Genomic DNA, 18,287 nt, shown 5'->3' on the forward strand with positions numbered 1-18,287 from the left:
AATGCACCTCTGCTACTTACCTAGTTTACTCCAGAGGTCTGCAAAAGCCCCATTTTCCCTTAACCCTTTTTGTGATTTTCTGCACCAGCTGCCTGGCATGATTCCATTCCACCTCCTTGAAATACACACCACAATTCAAATGGGATTCCTTCATCTTCACTTCCTGTCCTAAATTCCTAGGCCCAATCCCTCCCATCCCCTGTTTTACTGTAGCTGTTACAGGGGAACCCAGGTCAGCAGCTCACAGCGAGAGGGTGCAGGGGGAAGGTGCAGTCCAGGGGAGGGGTCGCCGGTTTGATCCCTCCTGGGACTCACTCAGGCATATCCCGAGAGGTCAGAGGCCCTGGTGGCTCAGTTTGCCCAATGCCAGCAACCGCCTCAAGGCTCACACAGACTCTGAATCATCCCAGCAGAGCCAGAGGAGGGTGGGCAGCTGTTTACATACTAATCCCGCACCACACCCAGGGGGGCAGATTGTCCAATTGCCACTCCAGGTAGAGCGACTTCCAGCTCAGCCGCACCCTCAGACAGCCAAAGGGGAGGAGACAAGCACCCACTGCCCTCACACTGTTGCAGCCCACTGCTAGCCGAGCCCTGGGCTCCCCCTCTCTTTTCTGCCAATGCCCTTCAATCCCAACTCGGTTGCATGTGGCTCTTTTGTGGCCCTGGCAGGTCACTATGTCAAAAGCCCCCCACCTCCCCGGAAGGGGCGAGTCAGACCCCTGGGAAATGGTGGGGTTTACGGTCCAGTCTGGCTCCTGTGATGTGATGTTTGTTGGTGTGAAGGATAAAACCTCTCCCAGCTGCAGCACTTCTGCTGCTTGACACCACAGAACCTGGTCCCTCCTCTGGCTTTTCGGACGAGAATTTGGGGCCCCTTGAAGATCTTTGGGGGGGGCGTGTCCCCTTTGCAGCCCCAGGAGCTCCCTACAACACAGCCCCATGCCAGGGGCACAGGGACGGCAGTTAAAGGCTCTTGCCACTGAGCCCGAATTCCGATAATCCAACACATAAATGTCCAAAGGAAAATGGCTTGGGGTCCTGTCAGGCTGGTCCATGGCTGTGGCTTGACGCTGGAGGCTGTGACTGGGGGGGGCGGGGGACGCCCTGGGACTGGCTAGTAAAATGGTGTGGTCTGTCACCTGCTCCTGTGATGGGCGGGGGAGGGTGGGATCGGGATCTGTGAACCCCGCCCCCCCGGAAGTGAAAGATTTCCTGGCCCGCCGCCCGCCACCCTGACATGCAGGAGCTGTCCTGGGACAAGGGGTTGGACCCCAGCCCAACCCATGTTCAGCAGCCTCTGGCGGTGGCTGGGACTTGCTCAGTCCTGAGCCTGGGGTCCTGGGCCTCAGACCAGTGCTGAGGGCCCCCCGGTGATCTGTGGGTGCGGGTGGGGCATCAATAGAGCCATAAGGGGGGACGGTGCTGACCCCCGCACAGCCTCGCTCTGAAGAACTCCCATGATCCCCCGGGACAGTCAAGCTAAGCGAAACCCCTCAGTGCTGGGAATGAGCCCCCCCTCCCATCAGCTCCGGGCCCCAGGGGCTGAGATCCTCTGACCTACCCCCCAACCCCGCTTTCCTGCCGACCCCCCAAGGCCACCCCCCAGCAGTCCCAGCTGCCCCAGCCTGGTGTGCGGGAAGCAGATGCAGAACTGCCAGGCAGGGAAGGAGCCAGCATGTCTGGCATTGATCAGCTTGGAGTTTGTCCATGTGGAAAGCTTTTAAATCCTTGGTAATTTCCTTGGGTGTTTCGAGCAAAGTGGGGAAGGTCGGGATGGGGTAAGGGCCGAGGGCTGGGGGCTGACCAAAGTGTAACAGAGACCAGAGCCCTGGAGGTGCCTCGTCCTGGAAGTGGGAAAGAAAGAGGCAAAGGGGAGAGCGATAGCTCTGTGGTTTGAGCATTGGCCTGCTAAACTCAAGGTTGTGAGTTCAATCCTTGAGTGGGCCATTTAGGGATCTGGGGCAAAAATTGGGGATTGGTCCTGCTTTCTGAGCAGGGGTTGGACTAGATGATCTCCTGAGGTCCCTTCCAACCCTGATATTCTATGAAAGAAAAAGAATGAAAAATGTAGGCAAGAATCCAAGTCTCCCAGGAGAGTTGGTGCCTGGGTCTATCTTTTAACCCTGCCTGTGGTTAAAGCAGCTCCCTCCATCACTAGGGGGCGCCAGTGCTGGACCCTTGCTCTAGGACACCTACACTTTTTGGACCAATGATCCAGACACGGCAGCGTTTGGGGGACTTGCTTAGGAACCCAGTGACCTCATTGATCTAGGCCAGGGATGGGCAAACTACGGCCTGGGGGCTGGATCTGGCCCGCGAGCCCTTTTAAGCTGGTCTGCGAGCTCCCACTGGGGAGCGGGGTCTGGGGTTTGCCCCGCTCCAGCACTCCAGATGGGGTACAGTGTTTTGGCCACATCACACAGCTCCCGGAAGCTGCGGCACGGCCCCACTCCAGCTCCTAAGCACTCCAATGGGAGCTTCAGGGGCGGTGCCTGCAGATGGGGCAGCGCGCAGAGCCACCTGGCCACACCTCCGCATAGGAGCCAGAGAAGGGACACACTGCTGCTGCTTCTGGGAGCAGCTTGAGGGAAGCACTGCCCGGAGCCTGTGCCCCTGAGCCTCTCCTCATGCCCCAACCCTCTGCCCCACCCCTGATCCCCCTCCCATCCACCGAACCCCTCGGTCCCAGTCCAGAGCACCCTCCTTCACCCCAAACCTCTCATCCCCCCCAGAGCCCACACCCCCAACTAGAGCCCTCCCCCTCCTCCCCGCACCCCAACCCCAATTTTGTGAGCATTCATGGCCCGCCATACAATTTCTATTCCCTGATGTGGTGCTCAGGCCAAAAACTTTGCCCACTCCTGATCTAGGCTATTGGGGTGAAGGCCCTCTAGAACCTAGATCACAACAGTATTTTGGCATTGTTCTAGGCCACATCAGTTTAGTGTCAATCTAGAACATGCTGCAGCATTCTGGAGCCCGAGTCTAGAACACCATGGCATTTTGCTGTTCGTGTTTACACTGGGGTGTGGTCAGGGATCACCCGGCACTGTACATACATGCAACAAAATGACACAGGAGATGATGGCCGTGCATTTTGGAGGTTGGTTCCAGAAAGCAGTGGGGGCAATGCAGCCCAGGGGCCAGCACTCTGCCCTGTGACTCAGAAGCCAACGGTTCCAGCCCTGGGTTTATCAGAGCCCTGGGCTGAACAGGTGCCGCTCCACAGCCCAGTTATGACCATTTCAGAGCCTGTCAAACAAGGGGGTTTCCATCTAAACCGTCTCTCTACCGCCAGGGAAAGGGACCCAGAGCTAGTGTGGAAACAAAAACCCAGCTTAATACTTCACATCGCAAACGCAGTCGCTGGTTTCCCTTCTCTTCTTTCTCTTTACAAAGAGGTTTGAAGGACTTTTAGTGGGGTGTTTGCCAAGGGACTGAGCAGGATGAGGTCTCTGGATACCAGCGCCCGAACCTTGTTTAATGTGGGAGAGGGACTGGGTTCTGTTACCGCCTTTGGGCCCCTGTATTCAAGCTAAATCAATACAGAGCTCCGACGAGACAATCAGGCCAGGCAGCCTAGGTGGACTGAAGTGTTTCAGGCAGCTAATCTAGAACACTGCAGGATGTGGGGGCAAATGCTCAAGAATACCAGTGTCCAGAAAGAGCATGTCATTTTGCGTCATTGCTCTAGAAAGCCACGTTACTGTGGGCTGCGACTGTAGAATCCCACAGCATTTGGACCAGGCCTCCAGACTCACCACATTATTGTATCTAGAATGCCGTAGTGCTTGGTGCGACTGCTCTGGACCAGCCCTGTGTTTCTGGACACGACTCTCAAATGTCACAGCACTCGGGATGATATTCTGGAATGCCTCCATGCCTTAGGCCGTGACTCTAGAATATTGCCGGGTTTGGACCAGCCCTCCAGAACACAGCAGAGCTTTTGGGTTGCGGCTCTAGAACACCACACTGTTTGAAGCCCTGCCTCTAGAATGCCAGGGCACATGGGGGCCCATTATGAGAACTCTGCAGTATCTGGTCCCATCGTTCTAGAACACAGCAGCATCGCGCCCCATGGCGCTAGATCAGGGGTGGGCAAACACTTTGGCCCGAGGGCCACATCTGGGTATGGCAATTCTATGACGGGCCATGAATGCTCATGAAATTGGGGGTTGGGGTGCGGAAGGGAGTGAGGGCTCCAGCTGGGGGTCCGGGCTCTGAGGTGGGGCTGCAGATGAGGGGTTGGGAGTGCAGGAGGGTGCTCCGGGCTGGGACCAAGGGGTTTGGAGGGTGGGAGGGGGGTCAGGGCTGGGAAAAGGGTGTGGGGTGGGTGCAGGCGCCAGGCGGTGCTTACCTCAAGCAACTCCCAGAAGCAGCAGCATGTCCCTGCTCCAGCTCCTACGGAGAGGTGCAGCCAGGCAGGTCTGTGCACTGCCCCATCCGCAGGCACCACCCCTGCAGCTCCCATTGGCTATGGTTCCTGGCCAATGGGAGCTGCAGGGATGGCACTTGGGGCTGGGGCAGTGTGCCCCTATGTGTAGGAGCTAGAGGGGGGACATGCCGCTGCTTCCAGGAGCCACGCGGAGGAGGGGAAACCCTGGACCCCACTGCCCAGTGAGAGCTCAAGGGCCAGATTAAAATGTCTGGAGGGCCGGATACAGCCCCTGGGCCATAGTTTGCCCATCCCTGCTCTAGACCAACACGGGAAATGGTCTCGTGGCTCTAGAATGCCATCCAGGTCTGTTTCTGTGACTCCCATCACCCTTTCCCGTCTCTGCCCTACAAACTGTTCCTACCTTGATTGTGCAGTCCAGATTGGATGCTGTTCTAAGAGATCTGCTCCAGGAATCATTTGGGGGAAGTCCTACGGCCTGTGTTCTCCAGGAGGTCAGACCAGATGATCCCACCGGTCCCTTGGAAGCTCGGACTCTATTTTGTCCTGTTCTCACCATGCTGGCCTGTTCTGCGCCCCTCTCTCCCCCCACTGCCCGATCTGCACCCTGGAAGCCCTGACTCTCCATTCACAGATGCCTGGCCTGGCACATTGGGCTCTTTGATACCAATTTTAGTTCTCGAATTTGCTTTAAAGTGCCATACATTGCTCCAAGGGTGACTCTTGGGGAAGTGCGGCAGCCAGGGCTCTCGGAAACAGGCAAAGGGAGGGGAGGAATAGCTCCATTTGGAGGAGGAAAAATAATCACAGCTTCTGACAGATGATATGTTAGTGACGGGCAGTCTCATCCCCCCCCCCAGTAACCCAGTGGTTTGGGCACTCACCTCTGATGGGGAAAAGCAAGGTCCTGCTCTCACTCCAATGTAGAATGGGATTGAATTTGAAACCCTCAAATTCTCTCTCAAAACACAATCGGTTTCCAGCCCGATCGCACTTGGAACTCCCTTGTGCGAGGGGCTGTATGGAAGGGCTCATCACTTTCATTTTATTCCTGATCAACTACCTTTCATTCACAGGGGTTTCCTCTCTCCCCGCCCACCACACAGGGAATTAACTGGCGTCTCATTATCTGATCCCCTTTGGAAGCAGATTCACACACATGGCAGGAGTTGCCCTGCGGTAAGGAAGGTGTGCACATATCCACACTTTGCGGAGAGTATTCTGCTATTGGCAATCCCCCTGCTGCTAGCGCACTGCACTGCTGCACACCGGGGTCAGCCTGGCTGTTCACCTGTCCTGCCCCGGCCTCATAAGGCTAGATTATCGATTCAGACAGGACCACTGTGAGCACCTCGTCTGACCTGCGTAACACAGGCCACAGGACTTCCCTGAATCAACTCCTGTTGGAATTGGAGCTGATCCTTTAGAAAAACCTCCCATCTCGATTTAAACAGCGTCAGTGATTAAGAATCCACCACGATGCTTGGTGAATTGTTCCAACGGCTAATTACACCCCCTCTCCCCACCCCAGTTAAAAATCTGCCCTTTTTTCCTGTCTGAATGTTTCTAGTTTCAGCTTCCAGCCACTGGCTCTCCTTCGACCTTCGTCTGCTAGCGGGACTCGCCCATTATCACAGTTTTATTCCCCATGTGGGTACTTCGAGACAGGGATCACGGCACCCCTTAACCTTCGCTTTAAGAAGCTCCTTGCCTCTGAGCATAAGGCAGGTTCCCCCCCATTTAATCGTTCTCATGGCAACTCTCTGCCCCTCTCCAATTTTTCCCCTTCCTTCTCGAACTGTGGGTGTCAGACCTGGCCATGCTATTCCAGCAGCTGTCGCCCCCCACCAGACACCGAGATAAAATAACCGCTCCGCTGCTGCTTGCGATGCCCGTTTATTCATCGGCCAGACGCCCTCCAACCCCATTGACGCACGGACACTCGCCCCTTGGGGCTTCCAACTCCAGGCGAGTTCAGGTCCCGCTTATGGCAGCCGCCGGCCCCCCGGCTCCATCCCTGAACTCCTTGGGCCTCCGGGGAGAGGAACAGCTCCCGGCTCATCCCAGCCACGACAACTGTCCCCTGGAGCCCAACAGCCCACACGCCAGTCTGATTTTATTTTTTTTAAACAAAACTTTATTGGTAATTGTTTCAAATATGTTGACAACAAAGCACACTGTTAAAGAGGAAGTGGGGGCTGGGGGGGTTGTTTTGTTTTTTCCAGTGAAACAAGTTTTGTCGGCGGACACAGATGTGTTTCCCAGGGCGGGGCGGATGATACCCTCACCCTCTAGACGGGACTCTCAAGCTTCTTTGTGGAAAAGGGGGATTTGAGGGGAAGGGGGGAGGGCTAGCCACGGGGCTCCCCCCTCCGCTCCTGACAGCGCTCATGTATTTATAATATATATAATTTATCTATGAAACCAAAAGAAGCTCACACACCTTCGCCCCGGAGAGAAACAAGAAATTCAACCGGCTGGTGAATACACACAGTGGGAGACAGGCTGGGGGGGTCAGAACAGGACCACCCCACTGATGCACTGCATTGGGGGCGGGGGGGTGGGGGAGGGAGGATAAGTAAAGAATCAGACAGGAAGAAAAGTAAATGAACAGAACAAGAGCCCTCCCCCCCCCCCACCCCCACGCACCTTCCCTCCTCCCAAATAAAGCAGGATCATGGCTAGGTATCAGCACCCTTCCCCCACCCCCTCCAACCTGACCACAGATCTAATGGAGTCGCTCCCTGGGGGTGTGGGGAGATCAGGGCCTAGTTGGGATCTTGAGTTCCTTGCCCCCCCTGTCCCCCATTTGCTGGTATCTCCTCCCGCCTTGTCATCTTAAAATGTAAATCAAAAGCATAAAATCGGAGGTACAGAATGGAGCCCCAGGCTTTAAGGTTATTTCTGCAGGGCACCATTTGGCCTATGGGGGGAGGGAGGGAGGGAGAAGAGTGTACAAGCCCCCGCTGACCTGGGCGAAAATAACCAAGTGCCCCAGAACCAGATCCTCCTGCACCCCCCACCCCGACACACAAGAGGACAGACCAAAGAAGGGGTGAGGGTGGGGGGCTGCTCACATTCATAGCCCAGATTCAAAAAGCAGCATTTTATTTCTAAGGGGAGCTAAAAATCCAAAACCCACCAGGGAGATCCCCTCTCCCAGCACCTCCATTCCAGCCTGTAACAGACCCCCAGATCTCCCCCCGCTGGTGTAAGATACCCCCAAACCAGACACCCCGCAGAGAGCAGTGGGGGTGGGGAAATACAGTCAAATTCTACCTGAAAAAAAAAAACAGATCTCTCTCTCGTTTTTCCTTGCTAAAACCTAGACACATTCAAAGCTTGGAGAGTTAAAATTCGGGGTGGGGGGGGGAAGAAGAGGGGAAGGGAGGTGTCACCAGGGATGGCGGGGGCTGATGTAGGGTAAGGTAGCCCAGCCCCAAGCCTGGATTTTTAAAACCTCTTCCCCCCATGCCCCAAAGGAAAATAAGGTTTAAATTTACTTATTTTTCATTTAAAAAAAAAAGAAAAAAAGAAAAAAAAAGGAGCACCCCCCCCCCAAGTTTATAAAATGAGACAAGATTTCCCTCCTTCTTCCTCTTTCCAGAGTGGCGGTGGGGGGCTGAGATTTTGTCTCCCCACCAACTCCCCATGTATGTGTGTGGGGGGGGAGCGGGGGGGGGGAAGAATTCAAAGCTATTCTGGAAGCCAAGATGTTGATCTGCCATGACAGTGCATCTTTGCTCCACACCCTGCTCCCAGAAGGCTTTGCAAATAGCCATGAAGATCTAGGGGGGGGGTAGGGGGGAGGAATTTGATGGCAAAATACGCCCCCTGCCCCCCCTTCAAAAACTAAAAGCCACCAATAAAGCCGGCCAGGATGGTGGGGGTACAGCACGTGTGGATTAAGAGGCAGCGTGGGGGTAACCGGATCGGTGCGAGGGGGTGGAAAGTAACCAGTGGGAGCTGAGTGTGTGTGTGTGTGGGGGGGGATCTGTTTAAACCCCCGGTGAGGGGGGATGATGAGAGCTGCAGGCTTGTGATGGCGGGGGGGAGGAAAGCATGTGCAAGTGGGGGGATCAGGGGTGCGCATGGGAGAAATTAGACTCCTGCCCTTCTCTACTGTCATTTACTTAGTACAGGTTTAGAATAAGGGGTCTCCCGCTCCCCCCCAAACCAGATCCAGGCAAATCCCTACCCCCCACCCACAAAAATAAAATACACAGGCAAGGAACTCGGGTCTTTCTGCTGATCAAAATCAACCCCGCCCCCACCTGCTCCGTGCGCACCCTCCCGAGCGGGGGGAGGGGGGGGAAGGCTGCCGCTGGCCCTAGAACTCAGCAAACTCCTTGGCGCACTTCTCAGTGATGGAGACCCGGATCTCCTCTTCCTCGTAGTCGTCGAAGTTACTCGTGTCGCCGGGGCCTTTGCACTTTGGTATAAAGGGAGCTTCCACCTGCAAAGGGAGGGGAGGGGGAGGTTGGGGACGAGGTGAGGGATCAACATTAGCATCTCCCCCCCCCCACTCCTGGGTCTGCTAGGGGTGCATGATCAGGCCCCAACTTTGCAACAAGGCAGGCAAGGATCAGCCCCCCCCCGCCTACTCTCCAGCCAGAAACCCACACACTTTGCAATCATGGAAGGGGGAGCCCATGACCCCGCTTCGGAGCCCATGAGCAGGGCCCCCAGCACTCTTAAGGATACAGGATCGGGCCTCTTCGCAACCAGGTGAGGGATGCAGGATCAGCGCCTCCTCAAGCCCCCGTTTATCTAGCCAGAACACCCTCCTCTCACTTTGCAATCAGGGAAGGGCAGGGGGTCATGAGCCCCTTGGATCCCCGTAAGAGCCCCCACTTGCATCATCAGGAGGGTTTTAATCAGGACCTTCAGCCCAGCCCTCTCCCACCAGACATGGAGAAATAATGCCATTAGCTGGCAGCAGCAGTAGTAGGCTGTTATCCTCAGGGGGTGGGGACCGGACCTTGCTTTTGCCACCATGTTACAAACAGGTGACTGAGGGCACCCGACTTTAAACCAATGCTGGGTGAGCATATCTCCCCCTAGTGGTTGCACCCAGCCACAGCACCCTGCTACAGAGTCCCAGGAACCAATGCGCTCCTAGAGGCCTGGGCACTGATGATCACAGGTTCAATTTCTGCTGACGGAGGCTGCACCAGGTGGGAGTTACCCAGGCTCTCCTCTGCCTGCTGCCGCCCTCCTACCTTCCTCTGGTAGACGGCGATCCAGTCGGTGGTAGCAAACCACTTGTGGTTCTTGATGTCGTTGACCCCGTTCTTGAGGTTGCCAAAGCGTTTGGTGAGGTCCACCTGCAGCAGGTTCCGGAGCAGGTCCTTCAGGTCTGAGCTGAAGTGAGAAGGGAACCGGACCTGGGGTGGGGAGGAGACACAGAGGTCTGGCTATTACCTGCCCTGCCCTCGTGGCTAGATTCATAGATACACTTAGTAATGTACAGCCCCTAGCACAGGGGGGTCCTGGGCTATGCCTGGGGGCTGAGATACGACCGTAATACACCTAATATGTACATCACCTAGCACAATGGGGTCCTGCTCCATGACTGGGACTTGTAGGCACTATCATAATACACCTAATTATAAACAACAAGCCCTTTAAAAACACTCCAGAACAATAGAATCATAGAATCAGAATATCACGGTTGGAAGGGACCTCAGGAGGTATCTAGTCCAACCCCCTGCTCAAAGCAGGACCAATCCCCAATTTTTGCCCCAGATCCCTAAATGGCCTCCTCAAGGATTGAACTCACAACCCTGGGTTTAGCAGGCCAATGCTCAAACCGCAGAGCTATCCCTCCCCCCAATAAGTGGACAAGAAATGGGGGCGGCTACTGAGGACTGACACAGGAGCTGAAATGGTTCATTAGCAGCAGCCCTCCAGCTCTTATTGAGCATTTTTCCTCCACAGATCTCAAAGCAGGGCTGCCGCATCACTATCCTCATTTTACATAAGGGGAAACTAAGGCACAGGGAGACATGACTTGCCCAAGGTCACTCAGCAGGCTGGTAGGAGAACCGCGAACAGAACCCAGGCCTGTTGAGTTCCACGAGGCCACACAACTTTGTTTTTTTTAAAACCCCACTAGGTTTAAAGCTGACCGTGTCCGACACGAGTGCTTGGAGATCCTTGGCGAGAAGGCGCTGGGGTGGGCAGAGGAATATTATGGGCTCTTGGATACTATGGTGATGAGATGCCTGGAGGTGACTGATGTGTTTAAGGAACGTTTAGTCTTGAAACGTAGCAGGGTTGAGGAGAGTTTTGCAATTCACAATCATGTATAAGAAAACCAAAGGCACCTGTTCCAGGAGTCCCCATGAGAGTTACAGGGAGCCCAATGGTGATGGGGTGGGGGATGGAGTCCATGTGTTGGGGAAGTAGGGGTACGTCGCGAGAGAGGGTCCATGTGTGGGGGACACAATGGGGAGGATGTCCATGTGTTGGAGAACAGGGGTATGTGGCAAGGGAGGGTCTATGTGTTGGGGTGCAGGGGAATGGGATACATGACAGGGAGGATGCCCATGTCTTGGGGATTGGGGTAGCATGGGAGGAAATTAGCGTGTGTGGGGTGCAGTGTGTGAGCATCTCTCTCATCCGTTGCTGAGACTTGGCACCCCACTTTTGCTGGTGAACCCCCCCTCAAAATATCACACAAGAGTCCCCTCCCCCAGCCCAAATACCTTGCCAGAGACAATCTTCTCGTAGATCTGAATGGGCTGGTCCGCGAAGAATGGGGGGTAACCAGCCGCCATCTCGTAGATGAGGACGCCCAGAGCCCACCAGTCCACAGCCTTGTTATAACCCTGCCCGGGGAAAGCAGACCAGGGTCACGCACTGAATATTTGAGGTGTGGGGGGAAACCACCTGGTGGCCAAGGATCAGCTAGAGATCAGGCAGCAGACAGGCCCTCCCCAGCTCACCTTGCTGAGGATGATCTCGGGGGCCAGGTATTCCGGGGTCCCACACAGAGTCCAGGTTCGGCCTTTCACCCGCTTGGCAAAACCAAAATCCGTCACCTGGAGCCAAAACACAGAGAGGAGAGAAGCTGGATCAGCCCGGGGGCTGTGACAGCAGGAGGGGAAGGGAGGAAGCAGATGACTGATGTATTCTGGCTGTGTTATGTTTCTGGGGGTGTCTTGGCTTTGGGAAGGGGATGACAACAGAGAGACACTTAGACAGGCAGGAGGTCACTGCAGGGAGCTAGGAGCCAGCATTGGGATGGGGACAGGAAGGAGTGGGAGAGGGGCGGCAGCGTCACCTCGATGTAGCCCTGCTGGTCTATCAGGAGATTCTCTGGCTTCAGGTCTCGGTAGATGAGATCCAGCGAGTGCAGATACTCGAAGGTCAGGACGATCTGAGCAGCGTAGAACCGGGCGTGAGGTTCACTGCAATGAGGTGGGAGGAGAACGTGGGCATCGCAGACCAGATCCGCCCCCTCTCAGCCAGCCCAGCACCCTCGGCCCCCTGCCGCCCCCACCTTCACCTTCCTTATAGATCCTCAGGCAAGATGTCCCAAACCTTCTAGGCCTGGTGGTCCCATCTGCCCTAGCGCACACATCCCACCCACCATTGCTAGACCCCTGACTCCATTCAGCCTGGCAACCCAGGGCAAGCCCCTCCCAGACCAGCATCTCCCCGCTAGCCTCAACACACACACACACAGGGACCCCCAGCTCCATCCAGCCTGGCCTCATCTAGCCCTGGCATCCCTGCCACTGACTGTGGCTAGTGCTGGCAGAAGACCTCAGCAGCTCTCCCCATGGGGAATCCCTTCCTGACCAGCCCAGCTGGGGATCAGGTCACACCCTGCAGTAGGAGGATCAAAGCCAGCGTCGCTGCAGATGCTGCTAGTGGATAAAAGGTCTAGTTCTCTACTGAACTCAATCCCAAATTTACAGCTGTGGAAACTGAGGCACAGAGTGATTCTTCCCCCTTCCCACAAGGAGTGAATGGCAGAGACAGGAATAGGACCCAGGAGTCCTGATTCCCAGTCCCTCTGCTCTAAGTGCTAGATCCCACCGTCCTCCCTGAGCCAGGGATACAACCCAGGAGTCTAAACGCCACCCAGCTCTAACCATTAGCGACACTGTCCCCAACATCGGCTCCCGTGGCAACACTCACCTGAACCTCCCGATCCGCCGTAGGTGGGAGAACATCTCCCCGCCCGGGATGTATTCCATCACCATGTACAGATTGGAGTTATCCTAGAAGGAAATGCAGCAGAAACTGAGTGCAAGGCATGGAGCCACTCCGGCCCCCCGTCAGTGCCTGTGACACCGGGATGAAGCTGCTCACCACACCCCTGCTCCTTTATTAGCCCCGTCCTTTTCAGGGCACTAACCCCACATGCCTCCAGGGAGCCTGATGCACTGGCCTAGCTTCCCCATAGCACACAATGCAGTGCACCCGCTGTCTGGGCGATAACAGCCTACTACTGCCACCAGCTGCTGCTGTTACTCCTTTGGCTCAAGGGCCAGAGGGATTGCGCCGTGGTGCCGAAGGTCCCAGGCACACACCTGCAGTGGGAGTTGCTGCACAGACGCGGCTGGGGAACAGACTCACTAATGAGAGGGTGCAAGCTTTATTTGTTTGGAGTATTTCGTACTAGAGCCCTAGAAAATTCAACCCCTCCCCCTCCTCTGGTTTAGCGGCAAGGAATGGGCGGGGACAAGATGGATTTCCCAGCTGCGATGTCTATGATCAAAGGGGAAACCCAACGTGCCGCCAGGTCAGACACCCCAAAAGAGCAGAAGCAGGAAGTGAAACTTGTCAAAAGCAGAGTGTGAAATTGACCAGGCTGGCTCCATCCTCTCTCATGGCTGCAAAGTCAAAGAGCAGCCTCCGAAGTAACTTCGCTGAGCCCAACAAAACCATTCCGCTAGTGAGACCCGACCCGGCTCGGCTCAGTGATGAGAACATGAGCACTAAGCACCCGCGCATGCGGAGACCACTGCCCCTGCCCTCCAGCCCAGTGTCAGTTTCCAGCTAGCCCTGGAAAGAGGGTCCAGAGCTAAGCAGGACTCAAGTTTCACTCTATAAACTGGGGTCCAAAAGGAAGTTCTTGGAACCAGGTCCAGGACACAGCCCAATATCAGACCTCAACACCCTGCCAATGACACCGGGCAGAAGCTGGAGACCCAGGACGACCTGATCCTGACTGGCCAGCAGAGAAAGTTCACCTGCCTTATTTGGAGTGATGGGCATTGTATGTGTCGTGTATATATTCTGTCTGGTAACTGTTAAAAAATTGAGGTTACGGATATTACGGTGTGAGGCTCTTTCACTCGGAAAAGACCCAGAGAACCCACATTTGTGTGGTGGTGATGTCCTGAACCCAGGGAAGGGTGAGGGTGGGTGCTTAAATTAAGGGGGTTACGCCTTGAGCCCCAGGACCAGGGCAAGGTGGTGCCCTCGAGCGTACGGGGAACAATGCCTGAACCCTGGGGTACCCTAAGGGGATGAAGGGAGCTCAGCCCATCCTTGGTCTCCCTGCTCAGGCAGTTCTGGTCTGCATGACACAGGCCTTCCTGACCCTCTACCATCTAGACAGGCCCCAATGCCCTAGTAGTACCTTGATGGGGCCCAGTCAGCATGTACCAGGACAGACTCCTAGCTCAGTGGGGTAAATCCAGAGCAGCCGCATTGTTCTCCCACAGTTACACCCACGGATTCAGCCACGGGGTATTTATTTTACGCTGTCGTAGGAGAAGCGATTGGCTCAGCGAGCCAGCCTGTGTGACAGCAGCAGCTGGCCCCAGTGCCACTGTGTCACCCGAGAGCTACACAGCCCAGCCCCAAGCAGCTGGCACGGAGCAGGTGGGATATTTCTATTGTAGCGGCTTCCGTGGACAAGGAGCCAGAGATCAAAGCTATTTAACCCTGGAATGATGAGGAGCCCCAAGAAAATGACTCTGCCAGCACTGCCTGCTAACACGCCCTTCACCCTAGCCTCCAGGCTCCCGCAGGAGCTGCAATTTAACCTGCAGCCTCCTCTGAGCTGACGACTCTTCCTCGCTACAACCCACTAACCACAGGCTTACAGACGAGGAGACAGGTCTCTCTTCAGAGCCAGCCCCTCTTTAATCAGGCCAGCCACAGCTCTAAGGGACAACTACCTTTGCTCTCCCCCCTACACACAGGGTGTAGCTCACAGGCCACAAGATCCAGGTTAAGGGAAGAGGGTCCAAGCCGCATCACCAGGGGCCTGAATTTTAGCTTTCACAGAAACTCCATCAGGAGGAAACGATCCCACGTGATGGTTTCAAAGTCTCCACAAAGCCAATTTTGCATGAAGTTAAGTTAGGACTTCCTCTGAGACTCCCCTGCAAGCCAGACCTCATGCCCTAGGGCCAGTGCATAGGAGCCAGAAACTGAAACTGACTAGGAACGAAAGCAAAACTGACCCGGTTGCGGGGGGAAGTATCACTGTTCAAAACCTGGAGTCAAAAGCAGAACAGAAGAGAGTGAAAAAGGGGAATGATAAACTGATTTTTCTTAGCTCCAAACCTGATCCCAGACGTCACGCCAGGAAGGTTTGTTCTCAGGATACAAGAGATGCAGACTGTGCCCTTCGACCCCTTCAGCACAACTTTGGTTTTAAATAGGAAACAAATCAAGGGGATTGTGAGAGTCGGGGGGGGTGGGGGGGAAGACACAGCCCAGGGCCGGGCTGGCAAGCGAAGGACACCTACTTTGAAAGAATACTCTAGCTTGACGAGGAATGGAAAGTTGACGGCCTGGAGGATCCGTTTCTCGTTGAGGGTGTGCTCAATTTGTTTCAACTTCACTACCTGCAGAGAAAAGGAAGTAGCAACATCAGATCTTCCTCTGCTGGCGCAGCACCCCCTATGCCTCCCACTCCCCTCTCCGGCGTCCCCACACAGGGTTCAGCCCCAAATCCCTCCCCTACACTGGGGAGTCCACGGCCCCAGGGCAGATCTTTGTGGCAGCTCCCAGCGTCTCACCTTCTGTTTATCCAGGATCTTCATGGCATAGTGATTCCCGGTCTCTTTGTGTTTCACCAGCATCACCCTCCCAAATGAGCCCGTGCCCAGGGTCTTGATTCGATCAAACTGATCCAAACTGGCCGTGTTCTGGAAGGGGGAAAACAAATCTGACTGAGGGAGGACGAGGGGGGCAGACAGACAGACTGGTCCTGGGGGCATCAGGAAGGCATCTGTTCATGACAGTGGGATTTGTACAGGAAGACTGGAGGGGTCTTTAATGACCACAAGGGGGTCAGAGCTTCAGTTTTTATAGCTCACCAGAACGGCAGCCCCCACAGGGTCATCACTGACTGTGATGGGAGAACGCCCCCTACTGAGCCCGCCACTCCCTGCAGCACAGCACCCCCTAGCCCCGCACTGGGGTTGTTCTTGAGAACATCCATATGAAGTGCATGTCACATTTCACCACCAGAGGGCGCCAAAGGAAACCACTACAGTTTTAAGGAGACACTGACAAGGGATTCCCTGCTCCTTGGGCAGAACCAAACTCCAGTTCCAGACAGGCGACCTGCCCAGCTCCATTCAGTGGGGCTGGCGGGGGCGGGGCTGGGAGTCAGGACTCCTGGGTTCTAGCCCTTGGTCTGTGAGGAGAGGGAGTGAAGTGTAGTGGTCAGAGGGCAGGAGACTAGGAGTCAAAAGCTCTCTTCCTAGTTCTGCCACCAACTTCCTATACCCATGACCAAGTCCCTTTCCCCTCTGGGCCTCAGTTTCCCTATCTGTGCCATGGCGTTAATGACACAGGGTGTGCGGGAGGACTAGCAAAGTGACAGTGCTGCAGAGGGACCAGCAGCTCAGCCTCAGGAATTACCCACAACCACCCCAGGCGGGATTTCCAGCGGGGACAGACCCAGGGCACTGGGGCACTGCGCTGAAGCATAGGCAGCAAATGGAGGCCCTTTGAACAGGGTCCCTGTTAGCACAACCCCCCTGGGAGCCAATCTGGGGCTGGGCTGGGCTGGACGACCGCGCTGGAGCCTCGGAAGGAGGATGCGGGAGGGGGAGACAGGCTGGATCAGGAGGAGTCCCACATGGTTAGTGTTCCCCTCCCACAGCAGAGTGGAGTGGAACCTACAGAGTTCTTGGCCCTCCAGCTACCAGAGGGCAGGTTGGGGAAGGGGGGAGGGAAGAGCAACATGGTCCACTCAGCCCCACCCCCCCAGGAGCAAAAACAACCTCCAGACCATCAGAGGAGGCTGTGTGGCTAGGTGGCTCAGTGATGGCGAAAGAGATCCGGGGGTGACTGCAGGCTAATCGGCCTGGGGCTGCAAAGGCCTTGATTGGGCTGGGGTGGGGGGTGATCTGGGTTGGGGGCACAGTACCTGAGAGGGGCTCTCCCATTTCTTGAGGAAGTCTTCTTTGGCTTTGGCTAGGAACTCCTTCACTGTATGGGAAAGAGAGAGGGAGCAGCATGAGGAGTCAGGAGAGGGGGGCATTCAGCCTGGTGGACAGAGCTCCCATTTCAGCCCCCCCCTCAACGAAAAGGCACGCAGTCAGAAAGCAGGTGAGGATTTTAAACGTTTCAGCGGGATGCTGATGCCAGACTGGATACAAAGGGTGGCTCAGCTGGGGATTGGCTAGAGAGAGGTCCATGTTGGGGAGCTCCTACAACATCCCCACCCCTGCGCTTTCCTCTGGACACACCGAACAACCTTGTCAGGGAGGGCTAATGCAGCCGTCAGCGCCCAGCAAGGGGATGCACTTGTGCCTCTATCCCCCCGCTGAACATGTCACTTGGGGTGCCTGGTCCACGCCCCTCGACACAGAACCTGCACCCCACAAGGAGACACTCGTACAACCCTCCAGTCAAAGGACGTTAATATGCGTGGATCACGTTGCCCTAATGGGAGGATACGGGATCTACTACTGCTGCCAGCAAAGGGGGGTGAAGGGGAAGGAGATTCCCCCTTAGCTCAAAGGGCAGAGGCCTGTGTGTAGCCTTCTCTCAACCATGCAGGCCTCACAGATCAATGACACCAACAGCCCACAAGGGGGTGCTCCGTGCACATACACAGAGCTGCAGAAGGCAGCCGTGAAAGTTGCAAACCCCAGTTGGGCTTTGCCCACAAAGGGGTTAAAACAACCTGCCACAGCCTCCACAGCAGCAGCCTGGGACCAGCCAAGTGTCCCGCTCTCTGGCATCCAGCCAGGTGATCCTTCCTTCGCCAGCCGGGCTCCCTGTCCTTGCTGCCAGATCCCAGAACCATGGGAGGGAGGAAGCGGGATGGGGGTTGGAGCAATCTGCAGCATCTGGAGGGATATTTGGTACCGAGAGCCCCTTTTATCTTCGCTGCCTCTTGCTGCTCCCAACAGGGACAAGTCCCGCAGCTCTTAACAGTGCAAGAGACGCCCACGGGATTGGAATGGCTGCAGCAGCAAGGCCAAGCACAGAGCAGCAGCAGCGGGGGGGGCTTTGAGCCCAGAGCTCCCCCTGCCCCCACCATCACAGGCAAGTCTCCCCCACACCGGAGGTGTATAAAGTTATCTGCCTCCCCCAGGGATCATTGGTGCTGAGATGCCAGGGAGGGGACAAGCTAAAAGCCTAGATCCAGATGTGGGTGCTGCAGTTCTTGGGGGTCACAGATGCTCAACCCAGGAGTCAACTCCCTGCCGGCCCACTCTCTCCACTACAACCCACTCCCTTCCCAGAGCTGGGGACAGAACCCCAGGAGCCCCCCACTTTAATCGCTAAATAGCAACACTTCTGTGGAAACCCGGCATCACCGCGCTCTAGTCCTGTCATCCCTGCCCTAAAGAAAGGGCTGAGAAATGGGCCAGGCGAGGGCCTGAAATGCACCAGCGAAGCAGAACAACATCCTACAGATGTGACTGATTCACTGCTGGAGGGAAGGAGA

At 55.8% G+C, this 18,287-nt stretch overlaps 1 protein-coding gene across 1 annotated transcript in view; it reads right to left on the reverse strand.

Moving 5' to 3' along the window:
* Positions 1-6,516: 6,516 nt before the first annotated feature.
* Positions 6,517-18,287, reverse strand: part of LOC144277620 (cAMP-dependent protein kinase catalytic subunit alpha) — a 45,437-nt gene continuing 33,666 nt past the window's right edge. Inside the window, exons 2-10 of the mRNA XM_077838524.1 lie at positions 16,755-16,816; positions 15,394-15,522; positions 15,121-15,219; positions 12,551-12,633; positions 11,688-11,814; positions 11,350-11,445; positions 11,110-11,232; positions 9,622-9,786; positions 6,517-8,855 (exon numbers count right to left, since the gene is read on the reverse strand). Of these exons, the coding sequence (XP_077694650.1) occupies positions 8,730-8,855; positions 9,622-9,786; positions 11,110-11,232; positions 11,350-11,445; positions 11,688-11,814; positions 12,551-12,633; positions 15,121-15,219; positions 15,394-15,522; positions 16,755-16,816 (1,010 nt within the window). The 3' untranslated portion in view covers positions 6,517-8,729. The remainder of the gene's footprint in view (positions 8,856-9,621; positions 9,787-11,109; positions 11,233-11,349; positions 11,446-11,687; positions 11,815-12,550; positions 12,634-15,120; positions 15,220-15,393; positions 15,523-16,754; positions 16,817-18,287) is intronic.

Source organism: Eretmochelys imbricata, chromosome 20 (assembly GCF_965152235.1).
Source record: "Eretmochelys imbricata isolate rEreImb1 chromosome 20, rEreImb1.hap1, whole genome shotgun sequence".
Classification (NCBI taxonomy): Eukaryota; Metazoa; Chordata; order Testudines; family Cheloniidae; genus Eretmochelys; species Eretmochelys imbricata.